Raw genomic sequence first — 21,589 nt, 5'->3', positions numbered from 1 at the left:
CCACCTTTTCCCCTACACACCTTTTCCTCCCACTTACAGTCTGCAGACACTAAACACTTTTTCTTTGCTATTTTCTTATGTTAATATACTCTCACCTCATTTTACACTTTGACCACGTAAGCCTCAATGGGATTGATTTTATGTTGCAAATTTATAGTTGGTCAAAGAGTAATCTCATTTATAGAATCACAGAATAGTTTGGGTTAGAAGGAACCTTCAAAGGCCATCTAATCCAACTCCCCTGCAATGAGCAGGGACATCATGAACTAGATCAGGTTGCCCAGAACCACATCCAGCCTGGCAAAAGTCTGCAGTTCTGTCACAGCCTATACAAGCATATCTGCATTGATATTTCTATTCAAGCAATGTCCCTGCAGAAAACCTGTTCCCAGCACATACAGCTAGCGACTGCAAAAAATAATCTACCATAAATTTTAGATTACCCCTGCACTGGAAGTGCAGCTGTAAGATAGGGAAAGGCATCAATATTTGAGTATTTTACTATAAAATAACATAATGAAATTCTAAAATCATTAGCCAGTAACTGAAACCCAGTTTATCTCCTACAAGTGAATATGAAAAATTATTTCCATGTTTCCCAGACTATTTTTTTCTCATTCATGGATGAGAAGCGCAGTAAATTGATCTTAAAATGCTTTTGGACAGCTCTATCCACTTGAACAGATTCTGAAACTAACCTTTTCAGCTGTATGGTATAGTACCTCCTCATTTGGCAAATGAGATGGGTACTGAGTAAACTACATCCACTGTAGCTCACCAGGATCCAGCATGGGGAGCAGAAACATTCAGCAGACCCAGCACTCACAAAGGAGGTGCCAAAGGAGGCTTTCCTGCCAAGTGGGAAATCTTGCACAAGGTTACATGAATGCATTTCGAGTTCCTGACTTATCTGGCACCTTCAGGAAGGGCACCAAGGAGTGCTGCCAGTGGGATGTGCCAATAAGCAAGACAGTTAACTTGGCACTTGACACATGGGAGACCCAGATGTGCTGTTTGCTTAAGAAGACAACACTCAAATCGTGATGATTTGCTACAAGACATAAATCCCTGCCCCTGCTGTCACTGGCAGTGCTGTCGCAACCTCTGTGCACGCTGAGGGTGACCTCCCTGGGGGAAGGTTTGCTCTGCTGCAGTTGCTGCAGCAGCAGGTGAAGCCCTGCAAGCAGCAGCAAATACGTTGTATTGCATCAGGGGTGACAGACCGGTGACTGACAGGATGTTTTAAGGTGTAAAAGCTCATACAACTGACAGGGAAAGTGCAACTGAGGCAAGACCCAGTGGGAAGAAGGCATGCACTCCTAAGAGGGTGGAAACGGGAAGCTTGGGACTTTTGGCAGCAGGAAGGATGCCCAGTGTGGTACAGGGCCCAGGCAGCAGAGGGAAGAACAAGCTCCCCCAAGGCAAAAATCCAGGTTGGATTTTCTATCAAGAGAAAATGGTGAGTGACAGTGAGTGGCTGGTGACTTTCTTCCAGTATTGCTGAAAGAAAGACTGAGGTCACCTAATGTTCTGACTTTTCTCCTGTTTATTCATGCATACACCAATGATCCAGTGATGTAAAACCATTCCAGTTTAAAAGCAACCGCAGGGCTCCTGGGGGACAGGAGTCCTGGCAGTGTTTCTCTCTAATTCTATAGCAAAAGGGAAAAAAGCTTGGACAGCCGCAGATGTATCCAGTAAACTACACATGGCCACATATTTGGTAGCACTAGCTGAGCTTCCACTATTTTGCTTGTGGCACCCAATTTGATGAGGAAAGACAACTTAGAGAACAGGTCTACCTAGAAAAGATGGGGAATAGCATTTCGCCAACAGAGTTGCAAATCTAGTGCAGAGGACTGTCAGCCATGGAAAAGAGACCTAACCCAGAAATACATGAGGACGTGGCACATATACACAAAGTATCACTTGGCTGAGTAAGGAGCTTCTTAATGAACTAAAATGGGAAAAGCACATATGGAGATGGAAATGGTGGAAATGGAGCGCACATATGTGGAGACAATGACGGGAAACAAAGCACACAATCATTGTTTGGGCACAGGAACAAAACTAGGAAGAACAAAATCCAGCTGGAGCTAAAATTAATGGGGAACAGTAAAGGGAACAAGAAGGAATTTTACAAGTATGAGAGCAACAATAGGAGGTTCAAAGAAAATGCTGGTCTGCTGCTTTCTAGGGGAGATAAGATAATGATAGATGATACAGAAAAGCCTGCAGCCCTCAATACCATTTTTGCCTCTAAGTCTGCTCCCAGGCCTCTGCACATACAGTTTGGGAAGGAGAGGGATGGCTAAAGCGGGGCGGGGGGGAAATAGTTCCATGAATACCTGAAGAAGCAATATGCATTCAAATACATGGGGCCACAAGGAATACACCCATGGGTGCTGAAAATCCTGACATTGTGATTGCAACACCACTGGTGATCATCCATGAAGAATCACTGCTATTACAGGAAATCCTCAATGACTGGAGAAAGGTTAATTTTACATTCGTATTAAAGAAAAGGGAGAAGGAGGATCTAAGAAACGATACAACTGTTGTCTCACCTTAGTCCTTGGAAAAATCATGAAGCATGTCCTCTTGGAATCAATTTCCAACATGTAAAGGACAAGACAATCGAGAAAAGTCAAGAAGGATTATTGAAGAGCAAAACATGCTTGACCAATCTGGTTGCCTGCTATGATGAAATGACTTGCCATGCAGATGAAGGGGGAGGAGTGAATGCAATATAATTTTACTTTAGTTAGGCTTTTAACATATTTCCAAAAGCATCATCATTGATAATATGACAAAGTATGGGCTGAACAAAAGGATTTTAGGTAGGCTGAAAACTGGTCAGACCCCCAAACTCAAAGAATAGTCAGTGACTTGATGTCCAGTTGATGGTTGGAAATAAGCACAGTAACTTAAGGACTGCTATAAAGATACTGCTCAGTATCTTCATCAACAGCCCATATGAAGAGACAGAATGTACTCTCAGTAGATTTTCAGATGAGGTAAAATCAGGAGGTGTGGCTGCCATGCTGACTGGTAGAACTTCAATTCAGAAACACCACGGGACACTGGAAGCCTAGGCACTAGAAACCTTTTGAGGTTTCTCTTTTAGAAATGTCAGTAAGAGCAAAATTCTGCACCTAAGGAGAAAAAACCCAACGCACTGGTGCAGACAGGGAAGGAACTTGCTATGTTTCAGGCCTGCTGAAAGGATTTGGAGGCTACAGTGGCTGCTGAATTGTTTATAAACTAATAAAGTTCTCTTATCACAAATAATGTAAACAGTGCAATGGGCTATATTAGGAAGAATGTGGTCAGCGGAACCAGGAAAGTCATTACCCCTATCTACTCAGTACTTGTGAGCCCTCACCTTGAATAATATTTTGGGTCTCCAGCTCAAGAAGGATGTTGAGAAACTGGAGAGGGTCCACTGCAGGGCTACTATGACAGTTACAGGTCTAAAGGAGAGGCTGAGGGAGCTGGACTTGTTTATTTTGGCAAAGAGGAGCCTAAGGAGATCTGCTGGGAGCCTGCAGCTAGATAAGCTACACAGATCATGTAATCAAACTCTTCCCAGTATGAGCAGATGATATAGAAGAGACCGTGGCCCAAAATTGCCCCTTGGGAGGTTCAAACTGGTCATTTGGAAACTATTCTTCATTAGAAGAGCAGTGCAGCACTGGAAGAAGTTACTTGTAGAAGTGGTAGAGTATCTATTCAAAGCCACTGACCTAATCCAATGCTAGTGATTATCCAGCTCTATGTAGCAGCTCGAGCAGAGGTCTCTTCTAATCAACGTTTCTGAGACCGATTTTTTCACACTATCTTTCTAAAATTGTTCTGCAAATTATGAATGTTTTAATGCTTTGTAAAGGTAAGCAGCAAAATCACAAAGCCCTTCAGAAAAAAAAAGAACCATTTTTTTCATTATTCTAAAGTCAAATTCTTTAGCAGTAATAGATGAAACAACTGATTTATAACCATCATTGTGCAGATGCTCTCAATGCTTGTCCAGACAGTATTGACTGTGCTTTTCTCTAAGTGCCAACTTTAGTGTTCCACTGTGCTGAGAAAGTGAGTACCCTGGACACCATGTATATTTTGTGTACAAATAGTAGTGCTGATTTGATCTGTGCTATGCGTGAACAGAGACTTATAAATTCTTTGAACAGGACGAATGTAAGTCAAGAGAAAAACAGTATGGCCTATGCTTCCTTGAGAAACTGACCTTTCAGCTGATCTGACACACAATACCAGAAACACGTGAACAGTGATTCAAACTCATTCTGCCACAGCTCAAAGGTCAACCAGTTGACCAAAAAATTAAAATAAATCATTTAAATTACTAACCAAAATAAAAAAATCTATGTCAACTTATCAAAAACATGTCCTATAAAGCATCTAAGCTCAACATTTTCTAATACTGGGAACTGCAATATGAGGAAGAAAAAACAAATAAAGCAGCACATCAAACAAAGGAATCCCATACGTGAGACACAGGAGACCAAGAGGTGCAAATTTAATGATGCAATCTGGCAGAAAATCAACTTAATGATACTTTCTGAAACTTCAGTCTCATGGTCCTCAGAAAACTTTTCTACACTTTCAACATTCCAGATGATGCAGGGCTTTACAAATAAGCGAAGCATATTATTTGTGATGCCACATTGATTTACGTTTCACTAACAATATGAAGCAGGCTAGTATTTATGCCTCAAGTCAAAGCAAGACTCTATTTGAGTGCCTCCATATACACATCTCCAACTATTTCCCTTATTGTGGCAAGACTGAATCTGCAAAACACTTTGACTTCTTACATTTATGTTTCTCATGTTCATCTTCTTATCCACATCCAGAACTCTGCTTATATTGTTACACTTCCTATTTTCTTTTGCCATGAAAACTAATTCCTTTATGAATAATTATTTGCCATTTCTTTGCTATTTTTTCTACCAATCTACACAGTTCTGGTGCTTTCCATTTGTCAAAAGCTCACTCTTCCCTTTTTATTGCCTTTCCTTTCATCTATCTTCTCACCTTTACAAAGACAGCTATGGAAATAAATTTTTTATATCCTTCCTTCTCTCCTGAGCTCATAATGAGATCAGCGATGCTGCCACCATACCCCGTTTTTCATCAAATTTTACTGTTTCAGAAAAGCAGCTTTGACTAACTAAAGATGGTTAGCACGTTCAAGAACAGATTACAGAAAGTTTTACAGTTTTGACATTGCAATCCTACTCTTTTACAGCTGATCTCTTTGCAAGCTGCAAAAAGGTTCGCGGACATGGTAAGGACACCGGAATGTAGCACTGTACACAAGCCAAGGTCTGAAGAAATACAGTTTTGGAAGAAACCACACTTTCTCAACCTTGTTTTTATCAGTTTAGACTGATATTTCTCCAAAATACATGACATGTAGTTTAACACAGAGGTATGGAAAACAGGGACATGAACTCACACAATCAGGACTGTAACACCATTCTTTCATAATACCATTTAGTTTTCTGTCTTACTGCTTAGGAAATGAAAGGAAAAAATAAGTAATTTGTCTGTTTTACTCATGCAGAAAAGAAGAGCAAACTCTGCTGTGAAAAGCTTACAACAATATATATCCAAGCACTTCATTCATGAACACTCACAATCATAAAACTCCATTCATCTTAGAGCTGAATCCTGAATATGAATTAACTTGGCAGTACTACCAAGTGTTAAGTACAGCGGAAAAGAAACTATCTTCAAAGGGAAAAGTGTTTACAGGTATTTAAGGTGTTTAAGCAATAATACTGGCATTTAAAACGTAACACAAAAAGTGACAGAACTCTGTTGGAGAAACAGCCCAGTCTTCCTGGTGTCTTGTCTGATGCTGGTCAACGATAGGTTGGCTAAAGTGTGATGAAAAAAGTATGTCATGATATAAACATGTAATATATAAACTCTCCCAGACTACACTGATCCTTGTAGATCAGGGATTTCTTGAACTTTTTTTGTTAATAGCTACTTTTCCTGTATTAATTTGCCCAGTCACATTATCAATTCTTTCAGTATTCAAAGTAAGAGCACTAGAGAAACATCCCCCGAGCTCCTGGCAATTTGGCAGGATATATTAGAAAATAATTCTGATGAGGAAAATGGGAAAAATGAGATTGATACATGGAAATCCTGGAGCCAGGGACTTGATAAGAGTCTTACCAGTACTTAAGTGTTTATTCAGGAAATATACGCAGAATATACCTTCTAGATATCAGTAGCATTTTACATGTCAAACAAGATTGAGACGCACGGCAAAAATTGCTTTCTCATATAATTCTATGCAAATTTCCCTGCAGCAAAAAGCAGTGGCTACTGCTTCCATTTTGTGACAAACTTACTTAGGTTTCAATTTTGAATCTAACAATTAAATACTAGATTTAAATCACCATTAAATACAATACCGTTTAATCTTGAACCAGCTGAATGTTGGTTGACATCCCCATAATTCTTTTATGATCTATGCCAGCCACAGAATAGGCTACAGCATATGCCGACATTGAAACCAGAAACCACTGTTTCTGAACAATGAATTGCATCCAGTGGAACTGAAAGCAAAATTTTAATTTATTTCATTTAGTAATTTAACTTATCTATTATTTGATTGTATCACTCACGGGCCCTCATCAGGACCAAGACCTTGCTCTGCTGGGTGCCATACAAACATAAAGAAAAAGCCCGCTTCTCTGAAGGACTTAGCAGTGTAAGCCAAGAGACAGCAGATGGCTGCAGACACACATATGGGGAGGACATAGAAACAATATGGCTGTATTAGTCAGTCTTACAGACATGGCTTCGGTATGTAAGCAGCCAATGGAAAAGTGGGATTTTTAGGAGAGTTTTCAGAAGGCATTTGCTTTGCAGATGCTTAGGGAAGGTTTCTTCTACACGGAAGGGGCTGAAATGATTGGATGTGAGTTCACCATGCATATCAGTGTCAGGGATGGAATATGTATCATCGCTTTTACATTGAGAATTTTGCTACTTGTGAAATGTTTACATAAATTTGAATAATTTCAGTTATTAATATATTACCCTGCGAGGATGCAAAGAAGTTCAGATACTGCCTTCAGGTATTACCTCCTGCAGAAAGAGAGGTTATGTGCTGATTTCCTGTGCTGAACTCTTACCTGCCAATATTTCTGTGCACCTGTGCTAGCTGAAGTATCCCCCTGCTTAATATATTTCCAAATACACCTTACTGATGTTTTCTGTTCTTCACATCTTCACAACTGCCAGGGTTTTTTTTTTTATTATTATTTTGAGTATACTTTCATCAACATGAAACATCTTAAGCACAGCATTTTCAGAAAAATCCTACAAACATATATTTGGTTCCTTTGGAGTTGCATACACAGTGAACTGGAGTCATGTTCTTATCTTACACCATTTTAACTCCTGCTCACGATTTTGTTTTACATCATTGTAACTCAGACTGCTTCTACAATCCCTGGAAGGTATGAGGTGGCTTATGTAGGGATGTCTGTCTGTCTTTTTTTCTTTTATTTATACTCTCTCTTAATTTCACTGTGTAGTGCTAGTAAGCACAGTTATTCAGAGTAGCAAATATGACTTTATACTTGCTGATAGATACTTATTTCAGTGCTCTCCTAGATCTGAACCCTTTAAGCATTGACAGGTACTCTATCAGGTTAATAAATGAAATGGTGGTATAGTTATCCACCTTAAAGAAGGATGAGAGGAATACAAAACCTATCAAGCATACTTTTCTTTTTTCCTCTTTTCTCCTCTGTCTTATCATTACTTTGACCTGTTGCTTTCCAACACAGTTTTTGCTCTCTGGTAGTACTGTATGTCTCAAAATACATCAGGGGACATCAGAGTCAGCACAAATGAATTAGGTAAAAAGTAACCTTACAAGTCTACACTCAAAAAGCGGTGCTGTCAAAATTAAAAATTACAGGGCATAATGCATCCTCTTCCGCTCAAAGCAGTGAATTCAGAAGAATAATAACCTATTTTAAAACATGAAACAAAACTGCCACTGCATAATCTTCAATGGACATATGTCTATGACAACCCTCTTTAAGTGGTGGGGGAATGGGACTGAGAAAAGTAAGAAATGAAATGAAGGATGAAAGAAAGGTCAATGAAATAGCCACTGTGCCTCCTAGGAGCCAACGTAAACCAGGTTATATCCCAACACTGCAATAATTCTTTTTTCTTTTTTTTTTTGTTTCAGAGGGCTCTGATTGAAAACAAGTGTCAAAAACAAGAAAAGAATTTTATAATACAGATAAAAATGCTCAACAAGGATGAGACCAAGACAAACTTGCCAATAAATTAAAACGCTAGAAGGCATTCACCTGCAGAGGCACATATTTTTGGGCATTAGTATGTTCCAGACTTCCTCTGTGTGCTTTTAGCAACAACAGAAAGGGATGGCATCACACAAAGCTATGCACATGTAAACAGAACCAACAGATTATTGTTAAAGGATTAAATGAACAAATAAAAAATTCACCCTTTTGGTACTTTAAAAAAACAACTCATAGACGTTGAACAAACCCAACAAAACTGAAAAGGTTGCAACTCTAATTCAGAATAGCCAATGACCCAGGAACCTGCCCTTCCAACATTCAAATTTCTAACCCTTTAGTTACCATTATTTGAGACACACATTTTTCAAATGCAAGAAAAATTGTCGTTTTCTTACTTTTTAAATTTGAATGGGTAAACTATATATACGTGTCTTTTAATGCATCATGTATCTGTAGCTTTTCTGATGTATAGGAAATATGTTTGTGGTCAGCTATTTCTCTTCTTCTTCCAAACCAGAATAACTCTTTGTCCCTATTCCTTCCCCTCTAGTTTTATGACGACAGCAAGGTAAAAAATATTTATTTATAATTGATGTTTATAATCTCTGCTAAGTAAATTAGTGACTTTGAGGCAAAATCTGTTTCATTGTGTCAATGTATAATTATGTATTTATTTGATTTACTGTGTTTTAAAACAAAGCTAAAAATATTTATGTAAAGCGACATTTGGAAGAAAGTGAAAAATGGAGCCTTGGAGTATCTCCCTAGCCCACTGAAAGATCCATTTCATTTCAATTAAAATCCTGAAAATAGATGAAACTTTGGCTCACAGCCTCTAAACACCAGGTCCTGCTGTTGAATTTCCATCTTGAACAGTTCAAAGTCAATTTGCTAGTGTTGCCCTGTCGGAGTCAGCTTAGTTTGCCCACCTTGCCTGGAGACATTAATGGCAAAGGACCATGGGCTTGGACATTTTCCAAAGCAGCTCCCACTGTTGAACCTATTACTGGAACAGCTTCCAAGTGCACAAGCCTCGCTGTTGCAGAGCAACTGTGCTACTGGATTATAAGTAGAACTTGTTTTCATCTAACCTGCGTGTATTTTCCTCTTAAAAATACTCCACTTCTATCCTCAGATAACCTTACCTAAGCAGGAAGATGGAGAAGGATGAACATGAATAATAGAGAAAGCTCTTGCCCAGGGACAAAGAAAGTAGGGATGGAAAGAGACCTCTTTTGCAAGCACAAGTCCACCTGCTGGCATTGCACTATGGGACTGCCAAAAGACAGATGAAAAACATAAAGCATAAAAAGCTGGAAGATATATGGAGTGCAAAAAATTGTGCGTAACTGACTGTGGATGGGTAGGCACTGAACAACTGAAAAGATGGGTAGTGTTTCACTTGGTAAGGGAATAGATAAGAACAGAAAGAGATGTAGGGTAATAGAAATTATCCCTCTGAACAGAAATGCTGATGAAAGGTTTCTCTTGGTGCTGCTGTAGACTTCATTAGCCTAATAATACTGGAATATTTCCTCATAAATAATAAAACTGAGATATTAATTTAGATGGTATGACTGTAAGCATTTTGGAAATAGCTATAAATAAACACATAGGCAAATGTTTCGGTATCACATCTGAAGGGCTTTCTGCCCATCTGGTACACACATTGCCGGCCTTTAAGACTTCATAAGCCCACTGTGGCAAATGTAAGAGAAACATGAGCAGGGGAAAAACCCCACTGTTTTATGATTTTCAAGCTCTCTGAAACAATGTGCATTAATATAAGTATTCTTGAATGCATACGGATATGGAATGATTAATATAGAGATACTCTACAATGAACAAAGTTCATGCTCCATGCTTCAATATTGCATTACTGAGATATTTAATTAAATGTTATTGATATGGTTGATCAGATGTCATGTACTTAAGTAATTACGTTTCTTAATTTTGCTGCTTGAATAAGCATTTTAGTATACACCCAGTTCAACATACACACAGTCCTTTATGAAACACTCTCAAAGTACACCCTTTGTTAAACACACTCATTTATATTTTTTCTAAGCATCAGTTGCAAAATAGTTTCACTAAATCCTTCTCAGTCCAGGCAGGACGTATTTGCCCTTTGATATGATTCTTAACATGACTGAGGATGCAGACCAGATCAGGAGCTTTTATTTAGGGGTTTTAGAATCTCTGATTACATTGTTCAGAGTTTAAGGAGGGTAAAAGTTAAGTATAGTGATTATGAAGGGACTGCAAATATACACCATTTATACTACATTGTCAGAAGAACAGAAGTACAAGTTTTGTTGTTTATATAGGAAAGGATTTGATTTAACCAAATAGACAAAAATAAGAACCAAGCTATTAAACACATACCTAGATTTTATTTCAGTGGGAAAAAATCTCCCAAACGCAGAAACCCTTTCTGCTCAAAAAGCCCCCAACTAAAACAATAGCCTGATTTAGAGAGATGTTTCTCATCCATGTCCATGGTTTTGTGGAGATTTCAGTGCAGGTCTTTCAGTTTTTCACATAAATAGACAGTAATTTTGTGGTGATATCTTAAGAGAGCAGGATGAAGGGATAAGATTTCCACTGAACAGAAAAAAGGGCAGCTCAAACCACCAACATAGATCCTCAGATATATTTTGCTTTGCCACTGGAATGCTGAAACATTAGCTTCATGATTAATGTACGGAAAGAGGATGCACAGAGCAAGTCCTGTACCTGCTTTTGGAGTGAAGGATCAGACTTCTTGGCTCCTAAGTCACTTAGATCCTTTCGTAAACATTGCTGATGGTATCATTCAGTCATACTTTTGGTAGTTTTTAAATTCTCCCTGACAGTTTTAAGGGGCTGCCCAACAATCTGAAAAGTTTTTACTTCTTTCAAATGGTATCATTCTAATTTGCTTCTATGCAGAAGTTACTTGCAAGTATAATTCAGCTGCACATAGCTGAAAATCTTTCGTAACGGAGAAAGACAACAGTTTACGTTGACATTTTTAAAATCCTCCAAATGGTCCCACAGATCTCTTCTGTATACATGTTTATTGCTCATAATATGACAGAAAAAGCACTGCAGAGCCACTTGGGGTTTTATTCATCTTTTTTTCTAAGCAATTAACTTCCTGTTTTTATCACAGTACAGTTTCTTTTTCCTGAAATGAATCACTCCAAAAAAGATAAGGAGCATTAGGATTCAAAGCTGCCACTCATGCATACAGCTGTGGGTTTACTACATTATATGAAACTTGCAACTATTTCTAATAAAAAACTCTAAAAGAAAGCTCGTTTTCCCTTGTACCATTTTCAACTCTTTCATTTGATTTACAGCATTTTGTGGGAGCCTGAGGAAGGCAATGGAGAAAAGAATCACACTTCCAAAATATCTCAGAGGTTTTTCTACAAACTCTGTTCACATGACCTGGCAGCATCTCAGGTTTATTATTCTTTTCATCTATCCCTAATATTAGACAAGCACTGAAGGACTAACTAAATTGCAATTTTTAGGTGTCTGAATTGGCCTATCACATCAGAGTAAGGAAGACAAAAGTCCTCCAGTATTAACTGCAGTTAAATACTGAGGCACTGAAGCTCGTTAAACTCAACGGCACTGAGAACAATCATCATCTCTTTAACTTTAGGATTAACAAACCCAACATAGCGATCAAGGAATTGGCTGCTGTACACTGAAGCTAACAAACTCTGGGCATGTTTTATGATGCTTAACTAAAAAAGGGCATTTCATCATAGCATTTGTATTTCAAAATAAACTTTTGGCATTGTTAAGTATGAACTGAAAAGCATTTTGCTTAAAATTTATTGAAGACATTTTAAAATAGTCAGGGAAAGATATATGGAATAAAAAAAGTACCCAAGATGTGTACCATGCACAAAACGCATGCTCTTCAAAGGAATCTGGATGCATGATTTTCTACATGTGGTTGTCTAGTATTTATTTTACTATCTGTTTGATTTTTGCATACCACTTCTACTTCAGCAAAACTGTCAAGTTTGTGTGCTTAAAACCAGGATCCTAAATCAGTAGAGCAGATGCCTATTTAATTGAAAATAATGGCACACATTAATTTTCAAACCTGTAGGGGTACTTAAAACTAACTTCAAATCAGTCTGACTAGCTATGTAAATCACAGACAGTAACAGTTGTTTCTATCTGCTTGTGGGACAATAGCATATGTTGTCAAACTTGATTTAATTAAAAAGTCTGTGCAGTCAAAACCAGCATGAGGCATGACACTTTTGTTCAGGATTTTTTCCTAAGAAATGAGGATTCCAACTGACCATGTTTGTAAATCATTTTAGTAAAGAAAATAAACTGCTCCAGATTTTCCTTAGAGATGTTTCCTTCTCGGGAATTTTCTAACTAACATATTTTCCAAATGGCTAATTTGATTTTTCTTAACTTGAAACCTTTTATGTAGAAATTTACTAATTAAAATATACAGTTTCTCTAAATCACAGCTTTGTTTTTAGTCAAAACCATCTTCCTTCTGTGTTTTTTTTAATGAAAGGTTTTAAAATGTTTGTATTGTTTAAAATTGACATATTGTTGACTGAAAGTTCCCTCTCTGGTATACCTCTATGACTGAAAGCGATTTACAGAATATTTGGCCAGAAACTGAGACCAGCCAACCATATTTGCCAGAATCAACATCTAAGCAGCTTTGCTATTTTCCAAAAAGAGGGGTAGACTGTCCTTAATGGTTGCTGGAGATGCAAATGAAACATCATGAGAAGCAAACAGACCACAAGTGCACCCTATTTCCCAACTCTGCTGAAAAGGAAATGGCAGTAGACAGGCAACAAGAGGCAATTTTCTAGGACTTTATTCCAGCAAGACTGACCCAGCCAGAAGATAATGGGCACTGGGGGGCATTGCAGACTAAAAGTTCCTGTTCATGTTTACGGGAAGACAGCTCCAGCAAATGCAGCCTAAGTTATACTTGTCAGAAAGGCATGAACTGCATAAAGGGGTAAGGAACCATCTCACTGCTGAGCTCAAAGCACTTTCAAACACATTTGGTGGGCCTCATGTTCACATATAGCTGAGTGCCATTCAATAGTAATGTGAAAAACATCAGGCTGCTGAGGGTTGCCAAAACGTAATCTGATGTTGTGCATTCAGCCGTGAGGCTGTAGATCCACTTCCTTAACTAAATAAATCAGGTGACATCTGTTTCTGACAACAGCAGTAAAAAAGTAATTCCACTCATCTTTGCATTTGAGAGGCAAAAATATCTAGAAGACTAAATATAATTCAAGTGTTATTACCTTAAGAAGTCCTTAATATAAGGAATGGACACATCCTTTCCCTGGAGAATGAATCAAGTTAAGCATCAGTTTTGATCACAACTCTCCAAGAGAAAGTCCCAACTTGTTGAACCCACTTTCGGAAGGAAAGAATTTAGACAAGTCACATTGCAGTTTATCCTGCCACAGAATCCCAGAATGACTGAGGTTGAAAGGGACCTCTGAAGCTGGTCTTGTCCAACTGCAACTCAGGCAGAGTTACTGTGTCCAGACAGCTTTTGAATACCTCCAAAGATGGAGGCTCCATAACCTCCTTGGACAACATGGGCCAGAGCACAGTGAAAATGTTTCCTGATGTTCAGACGGAGCCTCCGCTGTTTCAGTTTGTACTCAGTGCCTCTAGTCCTGTCACTGGGCACCACTGAAAAGAGCCTGGCTCTTTGCACCCTGCCTTCATGTATTTATACACATTGATAAGATCCCCCCCCAAGTCATCTTTTCCCAAAGCTGAACAGTCCCAGCTCTCAAAACCTTCTCTCATAGGATGGGTGCCACAGTCTCTTCATTGCCTTTGTAACTGGACTGTCTCCAGCATGCCCACGTCTGTGTTTTACTGGGGAGCTCAGAACTGGACCCATACTCCAGGTGTGACCTGTAGTGATTACATTCCTGTTCATCCCATGATGATGTTACAGTGATGTCCTCTTGTTTGTGAAAATCACTTTTTTTCACTCCATGTTGAAGGATGTATTTTTATGCATGTATTCGATTTCCGCTTTGTTTGGGAAGGGCATTAACTAGAAGTGTAAAGATGAAGGGAAAATGGATTCTCTTTCATCCATTACACCAAGAATGCCTGATTTTAAAACTAGCTTTTTATAAAATGATTGATGCACAGCCATGTTCCAACAAAGGTATTTCCCCAGCAACATAATCTGTATAATTATTAGAGTGAAAAGGTAAACCAGTTCAGTTTTATAAATAAAATAAAGATATGAATTAATGCCCTTTTTTGCCTCCAGAAAACATCTGTAAATTAAACAACTGGAGAATTCCGATGCAACTATTATGGGACCTCAGAATATACTTTTTGGTGTTTTCTTCTCTATGTGGAAAATGAGGTGTCACGAAAATTACAGAAAAACAAAAAGCAAACATCATCTTGAGCAACAGAGAACAGATTTAAACAAAACTTTTCCACTTGGAGCTGCTATAAAATCCTTTTTCCTATATTAAAGGTCATTCAACAACTGAACATAAGGAAACAGATTTTGGTAAGCTAAAACCTTTTCTAGTTGTTTAATCATAAAATGCTACAATGTAAATTATATATCATAGTTCAAAGAATTCTTTTGAAAATTTATGCTCTGCTTAGTTTATCATTATTATCAAGCTACTGAAAAATCTACAGATCTTTTCTAATGAATACTTCTTTGTCTAAAATCCTTGAAAAAAACATTAATCAAATATTTTTTTTTTTTTTACCTGAAAAACATGTTAATCATTAATAGATCCTAATTGAGTATGACTATTCTAATGGCAAATTCTTCTGTGTCTCCTACTAGAGAACTATGTCTCTCTCGTTAGAGAACTAAGGAGGAATTATTCTCAAGCTCTACCAGTGCAAAATGCCTGTGTTCTGGCCTGGGCAAAGGTCACAAATGAAAGCTGGATTTAGATCTTGTTAAACCACATAAAAAGAAAAGTTAAATAGTCATATATTTATTTTTCTTCAACTCATGAGAACAAGAAGATAGATATTAGAATTGTTGTTTTAGCTTTAAATTCAATTCAATATGTCTTAAATGGAGACAAACCAAAATTATAGCTTCTTGTTGACTAACCACAAAACACAGCTTTTCTTTAGACAACATTATAGCTTGTGGAACAAGAATTAAACACTCTTTTTCAGTGAGCAAAACCTGAACGAAGTTGTGCAAAGTTGTGCATTTCATTAGAAAATGTTAAATATCAAATTGAAAAATTCTATATGACTATTAACAAAGATTCTGCTGTTTGAAGACAAAAATGCTGAGATATTCAGATTAAATTTCTGCATAGTATTTATCTCCGAACACCTAAAGAACACATAAATATAGAAATATTGTTACTACAATTCCTATTTATTGAAATCAATAGGAAGTTATATGAGCAACCACTTGTGAAAATGGAATGGAGAAAACCATTATGCCTTCACCTTACAAAATATATAACTTTTTCCATCTACTATATAATTGGTTTCTCATCAGCAGAAAGACAGTGGGAAACATAAAATAAACAAGAATCCACCAGCTCCATGGCATATAAGGTTTATCAAAGTAATGATCCTAAAATATCTCTAAGGGGACGAGAATTTCTTTGGAACACACCCACAATAAAAGCTGATTTTCTTGGATGAGAACAATCTGTTTAAATAATAGTTTCTTGTGGCCAAACAGAAGGTCAGAGCAGCGTAAGAATAGAACTGTGACTGCAGACTACAGATGCTACAGACACTGGGAAACCTCTTATGTATTAGGGAATTTCAGGGACAACAGATGGACATATTTGGATCTGCTGAGCATTCATGCTTCCCACTGAACTGTTTATTAACTTCATGAGTACAGCAAAAGTCTAACAAAGGAAATAAACTTACAGGACCTTTCTTTCTCACAGGCAACAGGCGCGTTCATAGCTTCACTTCAGGTAGGATTATGGGATGGAAGCCTTAATGGAGATGTTACTCAACAGAAACAGTCGAAATAGATTATTTCTGCTTTTGCCATTAATGTGGGCTTAGGGAAACATTTACAAGCGCAAGAGCTTAATGAATGGGAGAAATAATTGCCTCTAACAAGTAATGCAGTGTGACATTAAAACAACGTAAAAGTTAAAGAACTTACTGATTCTTTTCTGCTCATAGTTTTGCTTTGGGAACGGGAGCGGGAGATTGTATTGAAAAAGGAATCCTTTTTTGATGCAGACAAAGGTGGAGATCCTGTAAATTCACGTCCTCCAGACAAGCTCTCTATGCTTGGAGATGAACTGATGTTTTTTGAACTTTGGCCTGTAAAGCAAGTATAAAGTAACAAAAGAATTAATCAACGGGCTGTTTCTTTTCCCTGTAAATACTTCCTTGTCTTAATTGACAATTCACAGATAGCTCAACACAGAATGAAATGTTGAGTGTGTCAGCATGCACTGTGACATTCAAGGACTACCTGACACAGAATAGTGTATATATAGATACATACACAATTACAGATACATACACAAACACACAGTATCTAGTGTGTATATATATATATATGCTAAACCATATATATATATAATCCGTATAAATACCATCTTAGTATATATACCCTATTATATCCACAGGCTGAAGACCATCTCTTCCCTGTGTGGCATAATGTGTACCATCGCATAATAAGAAAAATAATCTGATGTCATAAACACTGCAAATGAAACCCTTTTTCTCTCAACACATAAACTATAAAACTTGGCAAAGAGTTAAGAACAATAACATCTGATGCCAAGAATGGGTTGGACACTGAACATCTAGATGACAATACCTAGGCTTACAGCAGCAAAAAGTAAACTAAGTTTGGGAAAGAAAGAAAGTTCTCATGCTTCAAATTTTAAGGCCATCTCCACCTAACAGACATTTTGATGAAATATACTCAATAGCTGCTTACTGTCATTTCGTGGAGCTTTTCAAAAGAATCTAGTGTTACCCACTGTCCTAGTGAAGACATCAGGGTAGATGCCTGGGCTGTTTCACTGTGACACTGTATGCAGTGAGGCAGTCTTTTGTAAGACCATTTCTTCCAATTGAGGCCCACAGCATGTTTTGAAATACTTAATTTAAAATTTTATTTTGATTAGCTCCAGAAGAAAATACACCAATCAATGTGCCAGTTTTCATTAACTTTCACGAGGACTATGTTGAATTAGGACAGGTGCTAGTTTACAGAAACCTTTCTATTATGTGTATGAGGAACTCAATCCAAAGTGAGCCAATGCAATTCTAGAATTTTCCACTCTGAAAAAAAATTAAATAGCACATCAAACTAAAGCTCTAGAATCCTTCCCTTTTCTTGTTTTGTCCACTATTCTGATGAGCCTGTTTATGTTCTCTCTTTTCCTTTTCCTTTGTTTTTGGTGTGCTTTTCATGCTACCAGCTAAAGAATACAGAATGATCCTCTGAAACCAAATCATTCAGATGTCTCAGGTGCAGCCTCATCTCCTTTGCAAAATTGTCATCGAATTTGAAACTAGCTCCTACACAGAAACCAGCCATTCATCCTTTGCTCTAAGGTGCTCCTACCGCCTACACCAGCTTTACTCCCAGATATGCAACATATTATTGCAAAGACCTTGCAATGTATTTAGTCTTTTGTCATTGTGGATACACTACCAATTCTGAAAATACGAAACTAACTCCTTTTCCAGAATGGGTTGGTCTTCCCCTATGATACAGGTTTCTAGAGAAATAAAAGAAAACTAAAAGACAAAGAAATGAAAGAAAATAGAGGCAGAGAAGGCTGCAGAAAACATAGAAAGAAATTTAGATTTAGGTACAAAAGGAGACCAGCTCTGCTGACATCAAACATTTTAAACAAAGGAAACAACTAGAAAAACCTACTCATACAGAAACATCTTCATTCAGTCATTCAAGATCTAGAATGGTAACTGTCCTCAAAATGGTGTGGAAGTCAGTGGTATCATGCTTGGCCACTTGCCTGGCGGTGACAGAGCCCAAGCCAAGACGGTGTTTGACCTATGCAGCCTATATCGCACAGCTGCAGCCACATGACACCAGCAATTCACATTTTCTTAAGAGAATAAATACAGATCTACTTAGAATGTCCCCTTAGCAAAAAGACTGTTAAATGCCAGAAGACTGAACTAGCAAAGTGTCACATGTGTCATAACAGACCAAAAAGGACAAAAGGCAAGAAAGGATCTACGTTTAATATTGTTGACATTTTCTGCCAGAAAATCAGCATATAAACTGCTTCCCACCTTCTCCTTCATTCTCTTCTACCTTATTTTGCTCATCTCTCCCTTATTATACCCTGCTTCTCTTACTCCTGTGGACCTTCCTCTGTCTGCCTCTCCTTTTCTTCAGATCCCTCCACATTGCCTCTTCTGCTTCTTCAAGTTCCTTATTCCAACTTTTTCCATTATATATTGTTTCCTTCTCACCAACTTAATTAAACTGTTTTTTAATGTTTCTTTTCAGCTCTCCTCTAGTTACTTACCACCTATCACTTAGCCTGAACAGCTTCCTTGAAGTGCAGGAGAGAGAGGCTTAACTTTTGCCTTCACATTTTATAGAGAAATGGGATATGCATTAAGGAGATGACTATGAATCTTCAGTTCTATAAGTAATTCTAGAGGTGGAAAAGGACAATTCACTGCGTGGCAAACAGCAAGGAAGTTTTTTTAGAAGATTTCTAATTTTAGGATAAAATCATGTCACTTGGCAACACCATTATCCTTACAGTTGCCTTTACGTAAGAAGGAGACTTTTTATGCATTTCATAATGGCAATTTACAATGGAACTGTGGTTTTACAGTAGGTAAAACTTAAAAATAGTTTGGAACAGATGGAATTACATATTTTAGCAAATAAAGCATTTATAAAAGAAATTCACACAGCTAAGCCAGAGCAGCTGATATAAATGCTAAATATAAAAAATTCTATTTGGTGGACTGAGTAAAGTACAATGAAAAAATATTTCATTATGTATAAATCAGACTAAATGGGCTCTCTTCCCCATCCAAGTAATAAGAAGATACCTTCCACACCGGATCAAGATTAAAAAAAAAAGCCAACCAAAAAAGAAAAGAGTTAAACAATGAACGATGTATGTTTTTCACATACTTTTCCACTGAACGGCTCACGCTTAACCTACTTCTCCTGCAAACAAGCAGATTATGTGGTAAAATTTCATCTAACATTGAGAGAGGGCCACTTTAAACTTGTATGAGGAACCTATGCATATGATATAATACAGTTTGGTAAAATGATGGAAAAAATTATTTGTAGGGAATTTCCCTCCCCCTATATTCTGTCTTTCAGTTCTAAGGAAAAAAGTCCAAAATATAATAGGAAATTGAATAGACGGAGAACTACCCTTTTCTCTGGAAAAGGCCACTGCTTTACTTATTGAATAGCTACTCTTCAAAAGAGGGATCAAAGTTCAGAGGAACGGAATATACAACTACCTGTATAACCAAACAAGAGAAGGAGTATGTATAGCTGAGATTCTGTGGACAGAATAATACAACTGTCTTAAAAGGGAATTTGCTCAAGTAATACGAAGAGCTTTGACTTATCTGGTTCTTATGGACTATAAAATATAATGAAGATGAAAAATAAAAGCAATACAAGATGGAATGAAACCAAGACAGAGATTCAGCAAAACAGAGGTGATAAAAATACTATTTCTGTATGTTTTATACCCAGGTAAGAAGAAAATTTAGGATACACCTTATCCTCCTGCATGAATAAGCAAATCTGAGAAAACTATTGTCAGGAAACAATAAATTTTATTCGACTCCAACTATGTGAACAACAGTGCTGTGACATGGATTATTTGGGAATGTGATTAAGAATTAAGCAAGACAGAAAAATAGCACTTATGAATAATTACAGTGTGTTGCAAGTCATAAAGCAGAGTTCTTGGATTCAATTTCCAGGGGAGTCATCACTTCTACAATTGTAAATAAGAAAGCGGAAAGACAAATCACACCAATTGTACATGTTTTCCCTAATGTAACAAAGAAGCCACCTATCATTTTACCAACACAGACATTTAGTGGAACATTTAACTGAAGTCACTATGATGCTTTTGAAGTCTTTCGGATTTATTATATGTGCATCCATTTCTGAAGCAATAACAACCCTCACCTAACTTTGGAAATAACACTGTAGCACCAATGCAGAGATTTCAGAATCTTGGGAGGATTACATAAAATGGCATTTTCATCTTCTCTGTAATGTGTCTTACAGATTCCGCATCTTTCCTACTAAGCAGTGTGGTACCTTCTCCTCACTCAATAGCTTAACAAGAAATTCATTTGAGAGTTTCTAGTTTCCTCAAGAAAAATAGAAAAAAAAAAATTCCCCAAAACAACCAGAACTCTTACCGTCCATGTAGAATCAAAATGTATAAAGTGATGTCATAAACTACAGTTAATAACTAACCAAACTTATCTCCTTCTTTAGCAGCTTAATCAGCAACCTGAGAACATCACTGAATCAAAACTCATTTTCCTCTGCTCATTCTATCAATCTTAGACAAATACATTATGCCTCCTTAAAAGAAGATTAGGGAAATCTAATCTCTGACCACCTAAGCACATACCAGAATGTCCTAAAGCCAATATGAAACAGGCTGAAGAAACACCAAACGTGGAAATTAAGTAAATGCTTACAAGGCACACAGAACAGATAGTTAAGGATTCCTGACGTAAGCAGTAGTCAGAACGCACTTCTGTGTAGGATGTCTCAAATATATATATGCGCACACTGAGATGCATAAATAGTTCACAGTAATGATGCACAGGATTTCATGTACTAAAAATATGTACTTCGGAGGCAAAACCTGGCATCGCAACCTTCAAGTGCTGGCTTCCAACTGGCTCACTACTTGCCTGTTGCTAATGATACCAGGGCTGACCCCAGGCTTACAGATGCTCTGCCTCAAAACCATTTGGAAAATACATGGGTGTGGTAGTGGGAAAAGGGGCCAAACGGTTGGTACGGCTGGCAGGGCAGAGGGTGGAGACATGTAATGTCTCGAGAAGAAGAAGGAAAGTTTAAATGTAATGTGATTTATACTAAGGACTTAGAATAAAACAAAAAATGTTGACAAGAGGACTGGAGAAGACTTGAAAGAAACCTAAGCTTCAGGTGTTACTACATTTGAGTTAAGTTATAGGGGGGATAACCATGAATTTCAGAGGTCTCTACTGAAATGTACGAAAAA

General features: G+C 37.5%; 1 protein-coding gene across 1 annotated transcript in view; it reads right to left on the bottom strand.

The window, feature by feature from the left end:
* TBC1D5 (TBC1 domain family, member 5) overlaps positions 1-21,589 on the bottom strand; it is a gene marked incomplete at its 5' end in the record, with an annotated part of 80,294 nt that overhangs the window by 26,803 nt on the left and 31,902 nt on the right. The window contains one exon of the mRNA XM_010023598.1: positions 16,492-16,655. Coding sequence (XP_010021900.1) covers positions 16,492-16,655 — 164 coding nt within the window. The remainder of the gene's footprint in view (positions 1-16,491; positions 16,656-21,589) is intronic.

Source organism: Nestor notabilis, unplaced genomic scaffold (genome assembly GCF_000696875.1).
Source record: "Nestor notabilis isolate BGI_N333 unplaced genomic scaffold, ASM69687v1 scaffold1620, whole genome shotgun sequence".
Taxonomy (NCBI): domain Eukaryota; kingdom Metazoa; phylum Chordata; class Aves; order Psittaciformes; family Psittacidae; genus Nestor; species Nestor notabilis.
This window is presented reverse-complemented; position numbering and strand designations above follow the sequence as displayed.